This window comes from Plasmodium berghei, assembly GCF_900002375.2.
Source record: "Plasmodium berghei ANKA genome assembly, chromosome: 8".
Taxonomy (NCBI): domain Eukaryota; phylum Apicomplexa; class Aconoidasida; order Haemosporida; family Plasmodiidae; genus Plasmodium; species Plasmodium berghei.
Genome location: NC_036166.2, coordinates 543,221 through 564,775, shown reverse-complemented (window position 1 = coordinate 564,775; position 21,555 = coordinate 543,221). Strand labels below are relative to the sequence as shown.

The window sequence follows — 21,555 nt, the reverse complement described above, 5'->3', positions numbered from 1 at the left end:
ATTAAATAATGTGTTTGTAATTGCAATTTTATATGCACAAATATAGATAATTCCTAGTAATACTTTTGTTTCACTTTTGAGTATATTGGCTGTAATTGACATGAAAAAATATATACCAAAATATGGGAGAAAAAAAAGAATATATAGATTGTTCTAATCTTATTTACAGTAATGTAGAAGGTATGTTTTCCTCTTGACAGTAAAGTGAACATGTTGAAATGAAAAGAAAACAAAATGAGAAACTGCGTGTCGTTTTTGTGTATATATGCGAATAATTTTACGCATATATAAGCACTCATATACATATATATAATAGTGACATCTAATAAAATGTGCTATTTTTATTCTTTCATATTTAGGCTTGGAAGAAAATGAAGAAATTAAAGTAGAAAATTTTTTATATGAAAAGCATATGTGCTCTCGGGAAATAGGAAATGAAAAATTAGATGTAGGAGTAAACCCTGAAAAAAGAATAACGATAGAAGAGTGCGAAAAAAAAGGGTATTTAACAAAAAAATTAGAGTTAAATCATATTATAATAATCATGGACTCTTTATTATTACAGCAAATAAAGTTGCTTGAGGGAAGCCACCCTTTTTTATCGATCCTAAATTGCTACTATTTGCACAACTCAAATATAATCCCTTGTAATAATGATCCCTATTTTTTTGAAAATTTTTTTGGGGAATGGATTAACAATTTTTGTGCTGATAAAATATATACTGATATTTTTAAAACTTCAAACAATGATTTTATAATGTTTGTGAAAAATGGAAGAAAATCACCAACCCCACCAAAGGATGGTAAAGGAAATAAAGATGAAATTGATAATAAAAATAAGATATGTTATAATGGAACTAATAATGAAAAGGATATTAACAATGCTAATGAAAGTTGGGGAAATGAAAAATATAAATCAATATGTAATGAAAATTATATAAAGGATAATATATTTATTTTTTTTCAACTTTTTTTAATTTGTTATTGCTCTAGTACTGAAATAATTGATAAAATTTTAGCAGACAATGAATTAATACATAGAGACGATTATAAAAGTGGCTTGTTTAAAATAAGTGAGACATTAATATATATGTGCCGAAAAAAACGTTCATACATTTTGAAAAATATGGTTCTTATAAAACTATGCTTTAACAAGTTTTTGATAAAATTTGAAGAAACAAAAAATGTGAAATTTTCTAAAAAAGGGAAAAGCTCAAAGAAAGGAAATGTGTCGATAGATGAAAATGATAAATTAATTTATATGATTTTAAAAAGAGTTAAATTTATTATATATTTTGTTTCTATACTAAGCAAAATAGCATCTGAAACATCTGACACAAATTTTGAAACAGTAAAAGATGACTGCACCCAAATCTTAAAATGTATAAATGATATAAATAAAGACGCAAATTTTTTAAATGACATTTTTGATGATAATAAAAGTATTATTTACAAATATTTTAATAATTTTTTTTTAATGCATAAATTAAACAATATCTCAAAAAATGATACAAATATCTCTGTGAAAGGGGTTTATGCCTTTTATGAGCATATAACTATAGATATAGAGTATATAGTAAAAAATTTCGAGTATATAAATTCTAAGTCGATTTTTTTAGATATTGTTAATATTATTCATTATATAAAATATTATTCGAATAGCAATAATATTTTAACAAAATCGATAGCAAGAATTGTTTTATATCAAATTATGGACAGGTCAAAGATACGTTTTGATGGGATGGAATATAATTTATTAGCACACCAAATAAATAAAGGTGGAAACACTCAGGGAATGAATCAGTTAATTGGAAATATGAACAAGGAAGAAAATCGAAATGAATGTAAAAATGATGATATTTTTGAAAAGAGAGAAGTTAATGACGAAATGGAATTAACTGAAGGGGTTTCGTCATATGGAGAGTGGAATAAAATCATGAAAGATGAAGGGAGAAAAAATGAAGGAATTATTAAGAATGATGTAGTCGATTTATCAAATTCTCCCTCTGAAAATCACGCAGAGCCATGTGTAAAAAAAGAAAAAGAAGAAAAAGAAGAAAAAGAAGAAAAAGCAGAGAATGAAGGAGAAAACGAGAAAATGTTTGATATTCATGATCCTGAAGTTATTGAGAATTATTATAGGATGCTTTTAAATAAATATATAAAAGAAGAAAATAAATATCCATGTTATAAAAATATGAATAAAGAATTAGAAAATAATATCAAAGATAATATATTTGTTAATTTTTTTCTAAATTTATATTTTAGTGATACATACGCAATATTAGAAAATATAGAGGAAAATAATTATCCAAAAAAGATAAGCAATTCAAATTTTTATGTAAAAAATATAATTTTTAATGATTTACAATTTTTTGGATTTTCACCATCATTGATAATTCTATTTATAAATTTTGTTCATATCCATGAAATGTTTTTTTTTAAAATTTCCGAAATTCTAAAAATAGACAAAATGTTGAATTATAAAGATTGTGATAAATATAATAATTTTTTAAAAGAAGTATTTAATTCGAAATGGTTAAAAATGTTTGAACTTAAATTGCGATATTATTTTCCTTATTTAATAAATTACATGGAAAAAGATATATCCTCTATAGAGTTACTAATTTTACTCGACAATTTTATTGATAATCTTGAAATGGGGCCATCAGAAAATTCATATGAAGTAAATGAAAATAAGGAGGTCATTAAAGTTGATAATTTGAATAAAGAAAATACAATCACAATTAATGATAATATATATGATAAAGGTGTAGATATGAAAAGTGTAACAAAAAAACGACTAAAAATTTTGATCATGTGCAAAATATTTAATTTGTTTTTTGATTATGCTCAAATAATTGTATCGAAAATATTAAATTATTCCTTTTTATTAGGGGCTAGAGAGCATGCAAAGTTATTTAACTTTCATAAAGATATACATATATTATATACCTTAATGAGAATAATAATTTGTTATTTTACGTTACATAATATGAAAAAGGAAGTAAGCAGTATAGAAAATTATTTTAATTCACTTGTTAATAATATATTAATTGATTATAATTGTTTAAGTATTTATATAAATTTACATTCAGATCAAGAATACGGCTTTGCATATTATGCTTTATCTATGTGTTGCAAAGAACTATTAAATACTTTACAAAAACATAATATTTCAAAAAATAGTTCTGAACAAATTAGTAAAATATCTGCTTATTCATTATATTATTATATATTCTATTTATATTCTGATTTTTTGATGATATATTTTATTTACATTTCTTATACTAATAAAAATGTGGAACACATTGAGCGTAATTCATATGATATGAAATATAAAAAATGGAATTTTTGCTGTCCAGATGTTTGCAAAATTGATTTTAATAATTTTCAAAAAAATAAATATATACTTATTAATTCATTATTAAAAAAAGAATTAAATATTGAATACACAGATAAGAATGAAATTATTATAGGAGCTAAAAAAGGAATGAAAAATATTGAAGAAGTCAAAAAAAATTACAGTCTTTCTGAAGAACTTGTTCAAAAATATACAGAATTAATAAATATTAATAATCGTTTTATAAATTTTAAATTCAATATATTTAACACAAAATGTAAAGATATAGATATAACTGGATACTTTAAGCAGTTTATTAATAACATAAATAAATCTATAAAGGAATGTCTTTATAATAACAATAATAATAAATATAATTATATTAATATATATTTAAATTCCTATTCTTCAAATATGAAGAAATCTTACAAAAATATCCCTCCTTTTTGTATCGAAAATGCTTCTTCTTTTTTAAACCCACAATACGAAGTGGTGAGCAATCATCCTTATTTTTTAAGTGTTCGTCAAAAAATTAAAAAATAAAAATGGGCGAAAAGGATACAATATATAATTTTACTATTTTCTAAATACGTGGATATTTGTGATTATATTTGAATAAATCTGTTTATTTCTCATTTATGCAATTTATATACACAGTTTATTTGTCTTATTCCTAGCTTTTTTATTATATTTTTATTTGCCCACATTAGTTTATGTAGCCCATTTATATAGCTTTTTAATTTGTTCTCAAATTTTTTTCGTTTTACTGCTATCATCAATATAACGAATTATTATGTTTGTCTTTAAAATATATTTATCACTTTATTATTACCACTATTTTGTTCTTCATCAAATTAGAGGATTTTACCATGGAACTTCTTCCATGGTATGCCAAGTTACTTATTCTAGCTTTATATGCATAAGGTAAACAAATATATATACATATGAATAAATAAATGTAGAAATATATATTAGCTTTTGCTTTGTTTTTTTGTAATAAATCCACTATATATGAAACGATAAAATGTAGTACATAAAAGAGTTACAGTTCATTAGCTATGTAACTATTCAAATAGTGAAAATCACCGAAAAGGGTAAAAATGAAATATCTATGTATATGCATATAATTTGATGTGAATTTAAATCTCTTTTATGTTATACATATAAAATAAAACAGTTTAATACAAAATAGACACATGATGAAATTGCATAGAATAAAATTTAGTCAAATGGAAAACATTCCTAAATATGTATGCATATATATATTCATGTGTTTTGCAACACTAAAGTAAAAAATATATTTCTTTTTATCTTTATTTTTGAGAAAAAAAAAATATTATAAGACATATTGCACAAGTAAATTTTAATTTGATTATAGTGTGAAATGCATATAAAGTGAAAAGAATGAGAATAAAATGTTTGGAGTCAAAATTTCCATAAATAATTAATAATATCATTATTTTTTTTATAAATTAATTTCAAAAGAATAATAATTACTTAATGAAATGATTCCCTTAATTATTCGTTTTCGAATTGACTGGATCGGGATTGATTACTATCATCTTCTTTTACATTAAGATATTCATGTTTTAATTGGTTCATTATTTTAGAAAGTTCTTTAAATTCTTTGTATAGTAAATGTATATCTTTTTTAACATTTTTTAAAAGGCCATCATTATCTTGATTATTTATTGGTGTCTCATTATCATGAGGAAATTTTTTATATTTTTCCAACTTTTTATTTAACATTTTAAGTTTTTTCATTTCACGTTTTTTTGATAATAACTTATACAGTTTGAATAAGTAAAAATAGGATGGTAATTTTCGGAAATATTTTATCTTCAGTTCTATAAGTATGAAATAAAACGTGGATAAATGAATTAGGCTTTTTAATAAGTCATCGCTAAAAAAAGAAAACAATTTTTTCCGTTCCTCAGTTGAAACTGCATAAAAAAAAGAAAAATGTGTGCATTAAGGGTAACTGAATGAAACATAAAATTTATGATGGTCTTATGAAATAATAAAATGAAACAAAACATGAAAATGTAAAGATTTGAAAAAAAACAAAAATTGATGAAGCTATTCGTTTGTTTTCTACAGAGTTCTCCACTCTGTTATGTTCATATTACTGTATAATTTTTTAGGTTCATCTTTCGTCTTTTGTTTTTCCTTTTTTTTTCTTTTTATAATTTGTTCTTTTTCAATATCTTCGCAATAAAATGGGAATGAACAATCTGATGAATTCGCTTCCCGATTAACTATATCGTAATTAGGCATTGAATTGTTTATAAAACTCATTTTATTTTTTTTTATTTGTCCACTTTGATAATAATTGTCTTTTCGTTCAAGTGACCATTGGGTTATATTATTAATATTGATTTCTTGATCTAATGATTCGAATATTTTATCGTTTCTGTCTATTTTATCAATAAATTTCCCAATGTTAACTGAAATTTTAAAAATAAACTCAAAAAGGGTATCCGGAATATATGTAAAAGTTACATGCTTTAAAAATATGTCTAACAATTCTTTGTATATTTCTATTGCAAACATTCTATGCTCATTCTTTATTTTTCCGTATATTGAAAGATTAGTATTTTTTAGTAAAAAGTTGGATAAATCTGTCTTTTGGTTTCTAAACATCATTTCATTGTAACAATTGCCATAATTTTCTATATTTTCATAACTTCGCAAATTTACCACTTTTATCTTTTCTTTATCTTCAGATTCATATGTGCTTATTGTTTGATTTTCGAATTTATTTAATTCAGAATACTGTAAATAATTACTTCTTATAAATTTCTTGAAAAAACTTTGAACTATCGCATAAATATTTATTCGATTCCCTTCCATTAAAGCCTTATCCGGAAGTACGACGGCTAATTGGCGTGAACATTTATCATAAAAAACTCGAGGTTCTTGTTTTTTTTTTGCTTCTGCAATCTGAATTAGCATTTTAACGCATGAATTAATAAAGGGAACTTTGCAAAAATGGAATGTTGCCCTAAGATTACTAATACATTCATAAAATAAACAGATTAGTAATTTTATAAAAAAAATTGTATGAAGAAGAATTATGAAAAAAAAAACCAACAAATTAATAAATTCATTTAAATTCACATGCATTAAAACTGAAATAATCATAATAGTAAATACCCAAATATATAAACTAAAATTTTCTAGTTTATTTAATATAAAAAAATTCCTTTTATCAAAAGGTTGAAAAATAAAATGTATACACAAAGAAAAAATCGAAACAAAAGTTATAATTAATAACTTATAAATTTTTTCTTTATTCGAAGGGAAAACAATAACAGTAGTTACAAAAAGAACAATTATTTTACGAATAAAAACAACAACTTCCCAATACCATCTATTAGGTAAATATCCATTATGTAAAAATCCATATTTTATGCGAATATTTTCATGAAATAAATTGTGTCTATTGTTATATAATACAAAAAAGGCTAAAAATGGTATGCCTAAAACCCATAAAACAGTTCCGGATATACCTAATATAAAGAATTTTAAATAATCATTGGTTTTAAAATTACACTGAACGCTACTGCTGCTATTTAGTATATACTTTGAAATTTTTTTTGTATATCGGATATAACTACAATCAAACAATTGAAGCATTCGCAAAGATGTTTTTGCATGAATTATAAATAAAAATGTAGCATAAATTGGTATCATATCCTCAAAAAACGTTAATATACTATCCGACATTGTGTTATCAGGAAGCTTTATATATCGTAGTATCATGATAAACCTTTCTTTTTTGTAATTTGCTTCCAAAGAATTAACCAAAAAACTAATATTTTTCTTTTTTGCCATTCCTAATAAATTTAATTTATTATTTATTCCCTCTTTTTGAATAATGGTATATATTTTTAATATCACAAATAATATGACAGTCAAGGTTAGCATTAAAAATATAGGTATTAGAAAAAAAAATAGACTTGTATAAAAAAAGGAATCATTATATGTCAAATTAAAATAATATCTTAATAGACAATCTATACTTATTATTTTTTTTTTCTGATTTTCGCTAGTTAGTATATTGGTCATTTTATTATATACATCATAAGCGTATGGTGGCAAGTTCAAATATGTGTCTTCTAAAATATTCACAATTAACATACTAGAAACATAGTTAACTGCAATTTTTATAATAATAGAATGAATAGATCTTCTGTAAAATCCAGAGGAAATATTTAAGTAGGAAATAATTATAATAATAAAGCAAAAAATTATATATATAAGAAGTAATAATATGATATTTGCAATATTGTTGGGGCATCTTACACATTTTGACTTTGTGAAACTATTGGTATAGCCTTTTTTACATTCAATACACAAATAATTATCCATAGTATTATGACAATTATTTTTCCCTAAGCATGCACCACTTATTGGGCATTTTATAAATCTCCATTCACTTACATCTATAATATTTATTATACTTTCATCTAAATAATATCCTTTTTTAGATTCTGGTTTTACATGGTCATCTGGTCCTATTGTATTTACATTTTCTATATCTAATTTTATTTTCTTCATTGCATTAGGATATAATCCTCCATTGCAAGTAGCACCTTCTAAACATTCTAAACATGTGTCTTTACTATAAAAAAATCCATTTTTGCAAAAGCAATGATTAGGATATATTGATCCTTTAATACTCGTCGACTTAGGAGGACATGAAATGCATTTTTTAACATCCCCATCATAATTTTTAAATGTACCTTCTGGGCATGGTTTACATATTTTTATGTTTTTTAAAACAATTCTATCTTCTAAATAATAACCTTTTTTACATTTACAATCATCAAAATTTTGAGATGAATCAACCCCCAATGGAATTACTGTATTCCGCTGGCAATTTATTAATTTCTGATGTTTTATATATATTATGTTTTCCGAACTTTTGTAAAAAAGGTTAGCTAGTATGCTTGTATCGGTATCAATATTTTTGTTTCCTTCACTTAATAGTGTCAATTTGGAATTAATATTCGCAATAATTTTGTTTTCTATACTTTTAGCTAATTCAATTTTTTTGATTTGATTGTTAATTTTTGGTGTTTTCAATTCTCTGTCTTTAGTTATTATATTCCCTAAACGATTGTATATATTAACTGCATATATTTCACTATCCTTTTTTGCCTTTCTTATGCTTTGAATATTGTTTCCCGATTTTTTTCTGCTCTTTTCCATCATACTAATATGAGTAATTTCTGAAATCAGACCTTTATTAATATATTCATTAATAATTGTATTTATAAAACTTTTTTTGGTAGATATGTCACTTAAAAGCCTGATATATTTTTGAATAAGATTAATAATTTCATCGTAAATAATCGTTTCTATTTGATATATTTTTTCCCCTTCACAATATAATTTATTAAACCAACAAGGTTTACATTCTTTTTTATCTGTATAATATCCCATAGTACATAAGCAAAAAAATATATCAGAATTGTTGAAGTCTTTTAATGTCTTCGAGTTTTTAGGGCATTTGTGACATTGTTCATTTGATATTTTGGATTTGTAACTTGATTGAGGGCATTTAACGCATACTGAAGTTCTATTTTTTGCTTGAAGTTTTATTTTGTTTTTTGCGCTTTCGTGAGATTCTATGATGCCTGCAATGATGGGGAAAAAGTTATTTGTACACAAGGTATTTTATATGAACCATGAAGAGCAGGATGAAATAACATTTTTTAAACTCTAATTATGTAAATTTATATACTATATGATTTATTTATCTTTCTCTCTATATATTATTTGTTAGAACGCTCCATATTGTTTGATGCCTACCATTCTCACTGGAATGTTCCACTATTACAGTGTTCACAGTATAGCCTGATTCGCACACGCAATGAGATATATTGTATGAACCCTTATAAATTGTGGTATAGTTTTTTGGGCATTTTATTGGGGGAGCTAATTTTGTTGTCATATCCTTTTCAGAACAATAATATCCATGTGGGCAATTTACGCATGAATATGATACTGTATCATAAAAAAAACCCTTATCACATATACAGTTATATATTGAGGTTGCTCCAGTATTTAATGTTATACTATTAGTAGGGCAAGGAATAGATAAATCATTTGATATTGTATCTTTATAAAAATTTAAAGGAGCTTTTTTACAATGATTATTTATATTATAAAAGTCTTGAAAATTTTTTTCATATCCTTTTATGCATAAACAGTTTTTAAATGAAATATTATTTTCATATGGTTGCAAGGTTACAGAATAATTTGGGCAAATAATTGCATCACCAGCATATTGCGATATATTATTTTTATCATTTTTTTGTGATTTGCCAACACAAAAATGATTTGGTAAGCATTTAGAGCAAACCTGCTTTTGATCTTTGTAATAACCCTTATGACACGAATTGCAATTTTGTATAGATTTAGAACCATATGTTGTAGTTGTTGAACTTCGTGGGCATTTAATGCATTTTTCAGAAGAGATATTATTTTTATAAAATCCTAAATTACATTCCATACATATATTATTGTCATTAACTATGTATGATAAATTTTTATATTTTGTTACAAAAATATTATAATAATGGTAATCCCTCGATTTGGTATCTTTTATTTTGTTCATATTAATCGGTTCGTATCCTTCTTCACATAAACAGCTATTTATAGTCTCGAAATCAGTTCTCTTAATTTCTTCTGTTTTATTATGTATTGGGCACTTTTTATAATAATTGTCATTATCAGGGCAATAATGATTATTTATGCATTTTGTGCAAATTTCATTATTATTTTTATCATAACGTAAATAATAACCCCCATTACAAAGACATTGACTTGGATCGACACTTTTTTTATCTAATATAAGATATGAGGCATTTTTTTTGCATACAATTCCTTTACACAGTTCATTTGAAATAACATCTTTGTATTCCCCATAAACGCAAGGTGAGCATATAAAATTACGTGGGTTATTAGGATTTTTTATATATTCATATCCTAAGTCACATAAACAATTTTTTTCAAATTTTTCTTTTTTGTCTAAAGTAGTTCGATTCTGTCCACAAGCTGTGCACTTTTTATATTTTTCGTTATTTTGTTTTATCTCATTTAAATTGTTATAATATCCTTTTTCGCAGGGATGACATTTATTATGCTTATGATAATGGCCATCTTCACATGCAATACTAAACTCTATTTCAGTTGTATAAGTATGAAATAGTCCATGCATAACAACTTCTATATTAACGACGTCTTTTTTATTATTACTATTTTGATTACCATCTTCACTAAGAATTATTTCGACGACACCAGTTTTTTTATCAATAAGCAATGCATCTTTCCTCGATTTATTTTTTTTATACTTTATGCTAAAATATTTGACTTGAATTTTATCACCTTCAATTATGGGTTTCATCGTTATTTTTTCATTGTAAATATACCATGGTTTGTAATTATATTTAATTTTTGTAACAACTAAATTTTCATGAGCAAAAGAAGTTATTGCATTTGTTCTATGTGTTGATTTAGTTATATGTGAGTTAATAAAGGTTGTATCTCGAAATTTATAAGTAGATAAGGATATAATATTATAATTATATATATATTCATTTTTTATATATTTATAATAACTAATATTTTCTTTGTAACTATCCGTAAAATATATGTGTATTTTATTGGATTCTTTATTAGAAATATAAATGACATAATCGCTTAATTTTCCGGCAATAACCATATCGTTAGAAATATCAGATAATATTTCTGTATTTTGCTCATCATATCTATATATATATTTTACTTCGATATTGTAGATTGGTCTTTTAATTTGATTTTCAAGAAAATTGCGTGCTCCCGTTCTTTGTTTATGTGTATCCTTTAAGCTGATCAAACTTGGATTAATTATATTGCTGCTTTCTTTTTCTATTATAGTTTGAGTTTTTTTTACTAAATTTTTAGAATGAAATAAAAGATCAATCCAAAGAATTTTATGATATTTATATAAAACAAAACATGTCAATTTTTTATCACCTTTATTACATTTTATTTTAATAGGTTGTTCGTGTGCGTGCATATTAAAATCATTATTAGAGATATCTACATTATTTAAATTGTTATTTAATATAGAGATTCTATTATTTTTAAACAATAATAAAAAAAATGGTTCATTATCAAAGGTAAATGCAATAATATCAGATACATGAACAATGTTTACATAATCTATGCTTTTTACACTATTAAGAATGAAAAAATCCGTCGTTTCATATTTATTAATCCTTAGGGTACCTTCGCTGAATGTATATATATTTGCCACGCATTCTGCATTTGTTTCTATTTTTGGGATATTTGATTTATAATTCAAAGTAGGTGTTATATTTACCGTTTTTGAAATGGATGGAGAATCTATATTATCAAAAGTGGAAGCCGTCTTAAAATCACGAGTAGACACCTCATTTGATTTTTTTAGATATATAAAAGAATATTTTGGAGAGTTTATATTATATTTAGCCAAAAAAAATGGCGTCAAACTTTGCGAGGAAATCAACCATAAAGATACTAAATTGTCGTTTTGATGAGACCATAAAGATAGTATTTTAGTTTTATGGCTTATAAAATCGATATTTCTAAAATCGAAATAATGATTCAGAACATCAAAAGATTTATCATTTTGTATATAGTTATTGTGAATGTTTGTTGGGATAGTATATATATAAAATGGGTGTGCAAATTCTATATAATAAACCAAATTAAAAGAGGAATATACGAATAGGCAATTTGATTTAAATACTTCAAAATTATCAATTTTTTGACATAAATAATTGACTAAATCCTTTTTTATATTTAACGTGTTTTTAAGTGTAAAAAAAAAAAAATTTTTTTTTTTTTCAAAAAAATATATTGATAGGAATTTATTATTATTGTGATAGCTGTAAGAAAAAGGAAGATTAATCGCATTTTTAAATCTACTAATGTACTTTTCGTTGGTTAATTGGATAACTTTTGCATTATTTAAATGTTCACTGAATTGCGAGCAGGCATTTGGGCTGATTGAAAATAAATTATTATAAATAGAGTAATAAGAATCGTTGATGTATATTATATTTTCATAAATGGAATTATCATTGTTATTACTATTTTTATTTCTTAAAATATATTTATCTCTTGAATTATATATACCAGTATATATTATTTTTCCTATGTAGGAAAAATATTCCTGGTGATTATCATTATGCTTAATGCATATTATATTACTACCCTTTTGTAAATTTTTAATCTGTTGAATGGTTATGTCTTTAAGCATCTCATTTATTTTTTCGTTGGCATTTTTATTATTATTTTCAATGGGATTATTCATGAGTATGTTATATGTTTTAGGTCCGCCTTCAATATATCTTGGTTTGAATTTTCTCTCATTAAAGTTAGTTACCAAACTTTTTAAATCATAAGCTATGTTACCATATTCATAAATATACGAATTATTTTTGGAAGGATTTAAAGGAGGATTAATTTTTTGGGCCATATGTGCTATACTTATATTTAATATTTTTTCCGAAAGCATATGCACTTTGTTTTCTAAACCTGATAGCCTATCACATTGATATGAATAATCTGCATTAATGATATATAGCTCTTTATTTTGTATCACATTCTTAAATATTTCAATAAATATTGGGTTAATTTCATCTATGTATAAAATATTAGAGTATGTATTAGTAAGTTTTTTCGTAAAATTTAATTTTCCAATTTGTGTATAATATGTTGTATTATTACAGGTTGAGACTTCTGATTTATAATAATCATTATAGCACGCACAAATATATAAAATATCATTATTAGTTAAATAACCAATTGCTCGGTAATTTTGTTTTATAAACACAATTGTCAAAGCTATTTCGTTATCAATTTCATGATATTTATAAATTTCATAGTTCTTTTTAAAATAAAAATTTAATTTATTATTATTACTTAATGGCTTATTGCAACTATTATTAGAAAGTCGTATATAAAAATCAGAAACATTTTTCATTGTTACATCAAAAGAAAAATCGCCCTGTTGTGAATATGTAATATTGTTATTAGTTAATATACTTTCTTTAACTTTACAAAATTCTCTGTAAATAAAATCTTTATAACGGACAAAGCAGTATATGGTTTCTTTTTCTTCAAAATTTCGACAAAAATTATGTGTTATATCTTTTTGTTCACTTATTTGTATTATATTTATCGTATTCCACGGCAAGCAAGTTTTTCCAGAAATAGAATGATTCTGGCAACCTAAATAATTTGCACCATTGGCTCTAATATGTTCATCACATTTACTATTTATTGTATTGTCAAAAATTTCTTTATCAATGATTTTAAATTCTTCTATAAAATATAAGTAGGTATTTCCTATAAATCCGTTGCATGTTATTACACTTCTAATATCACTTATACAATAATTGCCAGATATGCCCATATCTATATTATTATTTGGTATACAATAATATGTAGATCCATTCATTCTGAACAATTTATTTTTACCACACAAATTATTTAATTTTCTTTGAATACTTGAAACAATACAAGTTCTTGCTCTATTATTTAATACAAACGTATGAGGTATTTGTTCCTGATGTTTTAATTTCAAAGGACTTCGACATGCTACAAAATTTCCACAATTGTCTAGGCATTTATGCTTATTAATATTAATCAACGATTTCGAATAATTATAGCACCAACATCCTCCTGAATTACTATCACATCTAGCTATTTTTGGATAGCAGTATTGTGTCAGTGAAATGTGTAAAGAGCTATATAACTGTAAATCATTTGTATATACTAAGAGATTCAAATTTTCTGTAAATTTAAACATAGTGATAGGATATTTAGCTCTCTTCGTATCCTCATGAATACTTCCATTTTTTTCATAATTTATTGTTCTAGGATAATTTAATGTTTCTTTACTTTCATATTTATTTTCAATAAATTGGTTATTCTTAATCAAATTAGCTAATACCCTTTTTGAAAAGCATTTATATTCTTCATTGCTTTCATATGCTTTTTTAAATAGATTCTCAAATTTTATTATTCCATATTTTTTCCTGGAAGTAAATGCATCAAATAGCCAACTTATTATAATGATACTGGCATATTTCACCAGCATATTTTTCTATATATTTTACTATTATATATACACACAGCTCTAAAAAAAGAAATGAATTAATATCTTATAAAAATGCATACATATGTACAATACACATTATTTTTTGTTTATGGATGAGATATTTTCGATATGAATGATAAGAGAAGGGGGAAATTTATCAGATAAAAATGAATAATATTTATTATTTCATACAATTTGGGTATAATATTATTATTTAACAATTCTAGGTGTAAGAACATGTTTAAGAAATACTACGAAGGAAATTAGAACTGTTTATATACCAAATATCTGCACATAATATATATATGCGCATGTGTGCATTTAAAGGGCACAATGAAATAATGATCAGCAACCTTTGGTTTATTATATTAACATTATTTAAATAGAGGAACAAGCTATCATAATATTTTTTTATGGTTTTAACATTCCTTTAATATATGCTTATATGCATCGTTAAAAGTAGACCATTTGTTAAATTTGTCCTATCTGTTAGTGTCTTTTAAAACATGTTTTTTTTCGCATTTAGTTGCTTTTTTTCAACAACCTTTTATTCATAAAATAAATGTTATAGCATATCTACATTTATATTTCTACATTCTTATACGTATATACTCTAAGAAATGTGTATCGTATTTTGTTTTAGCATTTTTGTTATTAATAATGTTGATGGAATTATTGATCATTTTTTGTGAAAAATAAAAAATGTAAAAAAAAAAAAATATTTAATATGTAACGGTTTATTATTTGTAACGCATGTTACAATTAAATATTATTTGCAAGGAATATGGCAAATTATATTATATGTTATTTTTTCATATAAAATTAATGAAAATTAAAAAAACAGAAAGACAATAATAAGAATAAAAACATTTTTGTTTGTCTTAATATTGGCAGTACTAATCATAATTATTATAATCGTCAATTTGGCACGTTACTATTTTTTATTTTATCTTCAAATTGTATGTATTAATACTTTTTATTTTTAATCTTTTTATGTATTTATTACAATTTGATATTCTTAATTTATGAAGCTCTCGTTATTAAATTCATTTGTTTTAAAATCTTTGATTTCGTTATGTTCGACATTTTGGTTTTCACAATCATTATTGTTATTTTTATTTTCATTTTCCTCTTTACATACACTTAGTAAATTATTAATAAAATTTTCCGAAAGAGAAGAATAACTTTCTGGCTTTTGGAAAATAAGCTCATTATTGTTTTTTGTAATTACAATATTTTGACTACATATATTATATATTTTTTGAATATTTTCATTTTGTTTGTCCAATACATTAAATATATTTTGAACATAATAATATGCCTTATTTTCTTCATAAATAACTTTATTAAGCATTTGAATATATTTTTCTATTTCTTTTATATGCTCTTTAATGTAATTTAATGTTTCAATTAAAATTACATTTGGCTTCCCAGATCTAAGGTGTACAATATCTTTTATTTTTTGCAATCTGCTATTTATATTAGTACATAACTCTTCACACCTTGATGAGCAATTAAGACTTATGTTTTTACTAGGACTTTCCTTTTCATATTTTTTTTCACTTTCGAATGTTTCATTGCATAATGTTTTTATATTTTCGTTTATAAATTTATGGCATATTTTTTCTGTCATATTTTTTAATATTTTTATTAATAATATTCATAAATGTAATAAAATTAAAACATTTCTGTTCTGAAAGGGAGGTTTTTTGTTTTGGGGTATTCTTTTGCGGATCGTTTGCTTGATATTTTTACTTTTTATTTTATTTATTTCTTACAGCTTATCTTGTCCTTGAAAATATGATACATTCTATATCTTATGTATTTTACTTTTTTAAAGACCAAAATTTAAGTGTTGGGATTTTTGTTTATATCATGTAACTTTGTGTTATATTATTTACACACACATTCGAAAGAAAATTAATCTTATATCACTATTTAACTTAAGTGGCCACGCATATCAACTTTATATATATTTTTTATTTATTTTATTTTTATTTATATAGCTAGCGTTTAAACAAAAAATTGTATCAAAAAATAAAACGCTAGAAAATAATAAAACAAATTAAAATGGTAGTATAAATGTATGGCTATGCATGTTAAATAAAATTGTATTTTTAATTTGAGTTCAAAAATTTTTAAGCATATTTGTATTCAAAATGCACAAATATGTGTATACACTTTTCGTTATATGCATATTATTTGATATAAATGTAAGCCATATGTTTTTCCAAAATTCAAACAGCAAAATAAGCTTAATAATTCACCAAGTCAATTTTTTTTTAAATTAAATTGATGACACATTAAATTAAAATGAAAAAAAAAAAATTTTCTTTAATATAACGGAAGTGTGTAAATTGCCGATTTTCATAAAAGGGGAAAATTTGTATCCTTCTGTATATTTATTATTTAAGGTAGTTAATGCTTCGTAAAAAGCGGAATACATTGTAGGATAGTAAAATGTCATATAGTTTGATTGCATTTAATATATTCATGAAAATTTGGGATATTTAAAAATATCAATGCAAAGAACCGCTATAAAAATGAAATAATGTTTTTGGTTTAAAAAAAGCAATGATAAAGACATGGTAACATTAGGTAGGATTATGTCGAAAAACAAATGAATATGCTAAAAGGAAGTACAAACACTTTTATAGTATTCCATTTTAAACTTGCTAAACATTTTTTTGATTCATTTTTTTCACAAGCTATATATTCCGATTCATTTTAAATATTGAATACTTTTTATTAACTCAACGAATGATCAAAGGGAGAATTGTCATAAAGTGTGTATGTTAATTAATTTTACATAAAAAAAATGAATTAAATTGAAAAATGGGACATTTATTCAGCATAATAAAAATGAATATCAAAAATCAAGCTAATAAAATGGAATAATAAGGCCATAAAAAATCGTAAAGCTTTGAATGTGTTAAAATTTACATTAGATACAAAAAAATTCATCATAATACTATGCATATCTACAAAATATATATATTTATATATACAAATATGCATATGTGCACCTATTTGAAGTCTCGAAAAGCACACTTTATAATACAACAAAAAATATTATGTTTCAAAAAAAATTATTTTTTATGAATATAGTATTTTAATTCAAAAACGGAAAAATAGACAAAACAAAATAAAATATAAATGAAATAAATAAATTGAGAAATGAGGTTTTTTTCCTACATATCTACTTATTTCAAAATTAATTTAAAATGAACACACGAATAAATGTGTTGAAAACGTATTTGAATTTGATAGTCAAAACAAATTAATTGTCACTAAAAATAGGAGAAACAAGAATAAATATTAACTTCTTATTTGCATTTTATGAAGGCTGTAAATATTATACTACGCCATAGAGCGTGTTCTATAAATGGCCTATTTTTACTCTATGCTTATATAGGAAAAAAGAAACGGAAAATTAAATTTTTATCGCCTCGTGAAACTATGCTTAAATAGAATCATTGTTTTCGTGACCATTATAACTTACTAAGCTTATAGAGTCTATTAATTTTGTATATTTATTTTTAAGGTATTTTTTAATTTGACCGTCTAGCCATTGATAGAATTCTGAATTTGTAACTCGAATTTCTGAATACATAATATGATGATTTTTACAAGCCTTGACAATATTTGCATACATATTTTTTACAATTTTTTTTATGAAAAAGGTAACCATTTTAATTGGGATATATTTATATTCATTTTCACAATGGACAAATAATTCAAGAATTGTAGATTTTCCATTGCTTAACGGGTATATTAAAAAGCACAAATCTGCAGATTTTTGTCTTTCTGATTTAGGAAGTGGTTGTGGCAATTTAAAAGAAAAAAATGTTACTTCTTTTTTATTTTTTCTGAATTTGACAGGAATTTCTTTAACACTTAATATTTCGCCATGGTTATTTATGTTTAATTTTTTGCATAAATCGTCATAAAACGAAATGTCTGCGTCTAATTCTGGGGGGGTTTTAGAGCATAATATTATGCATCCAAGTTCTTCCAATGAATTAGCTCCTAAAAAAATGGTATTGTGGATATAGATATATATACTTATATGAATTTTATGCATAGGCATTTTGTGGGAATGCTCTTACCTAAATAATACGTTAAAGAATGTTTTTTTCCTATTACAGGATATTCGTATATCTGTGAAATAATAGCACTGGAATTTGAAAGGGGGTGAATTTTTTTTGCTGATGTTAAAAAAGGAGCCCAATTAGTACTTAATTCCATTTCATTCAATATGGACAATATTGTGGTAACGTCATATGGTAGTTTTCCCCTAATGTGGATCGATACATTATTTTCACTATCAATCCTATGCCATAAATCTAAATATTTATCGTTGTCTTTTATCCATCCTTCTTTGTTTTGTTTAACTTTTTTAAAATTTTTAAATTTTCGCGAATATTTTTGTATTATATTAACCATATTTCTACTTCCCTTTTTACTACGTATTTCCTTTTCATAAGCTGAATCCTGTTTATTTATTGAAAATTTTCTACTATTCATCATACTTGTTGCATTATAAAATTGGTGATAATGTGTATCTAAAATAACATTGCCATTTTTTTTATTATCGTGGTTATCCTGTATTTTGCTACTATTCAAGCTGATTGGATTATTACTACAAGCATTATTATAAATAGCAGTATATTCATTTCTCTCATTAATTTGACATACTTTTGCATTAACAATATTATTTTGACTATTTTCATCATTTAAATGATTCACATTTTTTAGAATCTCATTTACGGTTTTATCTTTATTACTACATGAAAAATTAACGTTAGATGCTTGCTCACAGTTTTCATTCCCATGGAAATTTATGGATAAATCGCATACTGAACCATCAAAGTCTGAGTTAACAAGAGATTGTATAGATTGTCTTTTAGCATTCGAAATTATGTTATTATCAGAAATATCCATATTAATATTTCCATTATGACTATTTTCTATACAACCCGTAGACAAATTGTATATAGGATCAACCGAAAAGTAATAAGAATAATCATTCAATGCTGTATGAATTTCATTTAAACGGAAAAATTTAAAAAAATGGTAAAGGATATTAACTTTTAATTTGTTGATATTATATTTAGTATTTTTATTCGTACAATTTTGATCATAATATTCAGTTAGTTTTGTAACCATATTTTCATCGTTAATTTTTTTAAAATAGTTAATATAATATTCTACATATTTTTTTATATGATCAATTAATTTTTGTGCTCTAAAAATTTTTTCATCAAAAATATCTTCATCAACCTTTTTAGAAAAATTTTCAAGTTGTGAAAGTACTATATCTTTATCAATTGAAATAATAATACCTTGCTCCATGGTTCCTTTATTTAAGTAATTTAAAGATTGAGAAATGTTCAATGCTAAAAGGGTATTTTTTTTGGAGCCTGATCCTTCAATTTCGGTCATGTTATTCTGATTAAAATCATCGTCACACGTTTTGTTATTTGTACACACATTTTTTTCTGTCATAGACAATTGTTTTTCTCTTATATTATTATTTGTTTCAATGCGCGAAATGGACATATATTTGGAAATTTTATTAGATTTTTCATAACATTTAATCGAATTATCATAAAAACTAGTTATATTCATAAAACCTGATAAATATGTATTACAATTTCCATTATTTATTTCTTCGCTTAAAGTACTGTCTTGTACTTCGCTATAAGTGCTGTGATCCTCATTTTTATCGTGAATATTTTCCCATGAGCAAATACTATCACTTCCGTGGCTATGACTTGATTTAGTAAATCCGTCATCATTGTATTCATCATATGCTGAGTTTCCTTTTGACCAAAGTACATTATTATCAAATTTGCAAAAATAGCATGGATCAACAACAAGTTCGGAATTTTCGACACCATCAGATTTTAAATTATATGGTATTTTGGAACAATTAAAGTAATCACATAAGTTTGAACATTTTTGATTCCCATTACAAAACATTTTTTTATTTTCAATCATCGTGGAGTTGGAAAGTAGGCTTTGTATATTCATTTTCTTGATTTTATTATCATCCCCCTCATTATTTACCAAATTGACATTTTTATTATACTCATTATAACTCATATTCATTTTTCTGAAAAAATGCTACATATTTTTAGTATTTAATTTGCACTAATGCTAGTACAGTGATGTTCTATAATTTTTCTCTTTTTTATTTTTTTCTACTTTGTTTATTTACGTACGTTTTTATTTTTTTACAAATATATATACCCCTTTTTTTCATAAAAAAAATTATTACTAACTTATTTTTCCTTTTTTTACAACCATTTTACGGTTACAATTCTTTTCAAAAAAATAATTATTTATAGCAATAACACACTGAAGTCTTAAGTTCAGATTTGTTCTATGCTATGATGTTGCATATTATTTACTTTAATTCCGATTTTATACATATATATATTTTTTTTAAATAATTAATTAAGCATCACCTATTATTAAAAGAAACTAAGAATGACATAATTTTGAAATTTTCCAACTTAGTAATTTTTAATTTATTTTGGTAATTTTGAGACCGGTTCATTAATTTTTGTTTTTTTATTAACCCTGATTTTGTTAAGAAACGCATTCATTATTTTTTAATCCGATAAAAATACTTTTATATTTTTTTTTAACAACATTTTATGTTGTTTCTCGTTCTATGCGTTTATTTATGTAATGTGCAATTATATATATGAATACTTGTGTGAATATTTATAAGTTTAATTTTTCGCAGCTTCATGTTGGCATTTTCTTTAACGTATAATACATTACAATCCTAATTAACACATGCGCCCACATTTTTCATAAAAATTATATAAAAATATATTGGTTAATCGTTGCATTGTAATTTTGGTTAATATTTTCTACTGTTATTAATTAATAAAAATAAGCAAAATATTATATTTTTTGAAAACACAATTTATTTTATATATTATAAAGAAACGAAAGAAATTATTTTGTAATTTTTTTTTTTACATGTTTTCTATTTTTTTATTACTTTTTCCGATTCTCCTAAAAAATAAATATGAAAAATATTGATTAATAA

The 21,555-nt window shown here is 23.8% G+C and overlaps 4 protein-coding genes across 4 annotated transcripts; 1 reads left to right on the top strand and 3 right to left on the bottom strand.

The window, feature by feature from the left end:
• Positions 1-122: 122 nt before the first annotated feature.
• On the top strand, positions 123-3,886 carry PBANKA_0812500 (conserved Plasmodium protein, unknown function; the record flags this gene model as incomplete). Its single annotated transcript, XM_034564283.1, has 2 exons — positions 123-180; positions 360-3,886. 2 exons carry the CDS (start codon positions 123-125, stop codon positions 3,884-3,886), a joined length of 3,585 nt encoding a protein of 1,194 aa, XP_034421096.1.
• A 975-nt stretch (positions 3,887-4,861) lies between these two features.
• PBANKA_0812400 (cysteine repeat modular protein 1) lies at positions 4,862-14,486 on the bottom strand (the record flags this gene model as incomplete). Its single annotated transcript, XM_034564282.1, has 3 exons — positions 4,862-5,286; positions 5,473-8,988; positions 9,164-14,486. The coding sequence occupies 3 exons, from the start codon at positions 14,484-14,486 to the stop codon at positions 4,862-4,864; spliced, it is 9,264 nt and encodes a 3,087-aa protein (XP_034421095.1).
• A 1,018-nt stretch (positions 14,487-15,504) lies between these two features.
• On the bottom strand, positions 15,505-16,119 carry PBANKA_0812300 (conserved Plasmodium protein, unknown function; the record flags this gene model as incomplete). The annotated part of the gene is made up of 1 exon (XM_034564281.1): positions 15,505-16,119. One exon carries the CDS (start codon positions 16,117-16,119, stop codon positions 15,505-15,507), a length of 615 nt encoding a protein of 204 aa, XP_034421094.1.
• Positions 16,120-17,949: 1,830 nt separating this feature from the next.
• Positions 17,950-20,600, bottom strand: PBANKA_0812200 (conserved protein, unknown function; the record flags this gene model as incomplete). Its single annotated transcript, XM_034564280.1, has 2 exons — positions 17,950-18,515; positions 18,596-20,600. 2 exons carry the CDS (start codon positions 20,598-20,600, stop codon positions 17,950-17,952), a joined length of 2,571 nt encoding a protein of 856 aa, XP_034421093.1.
• Positions 20,601-21,555: the final 955 nt, after the last annotated feature.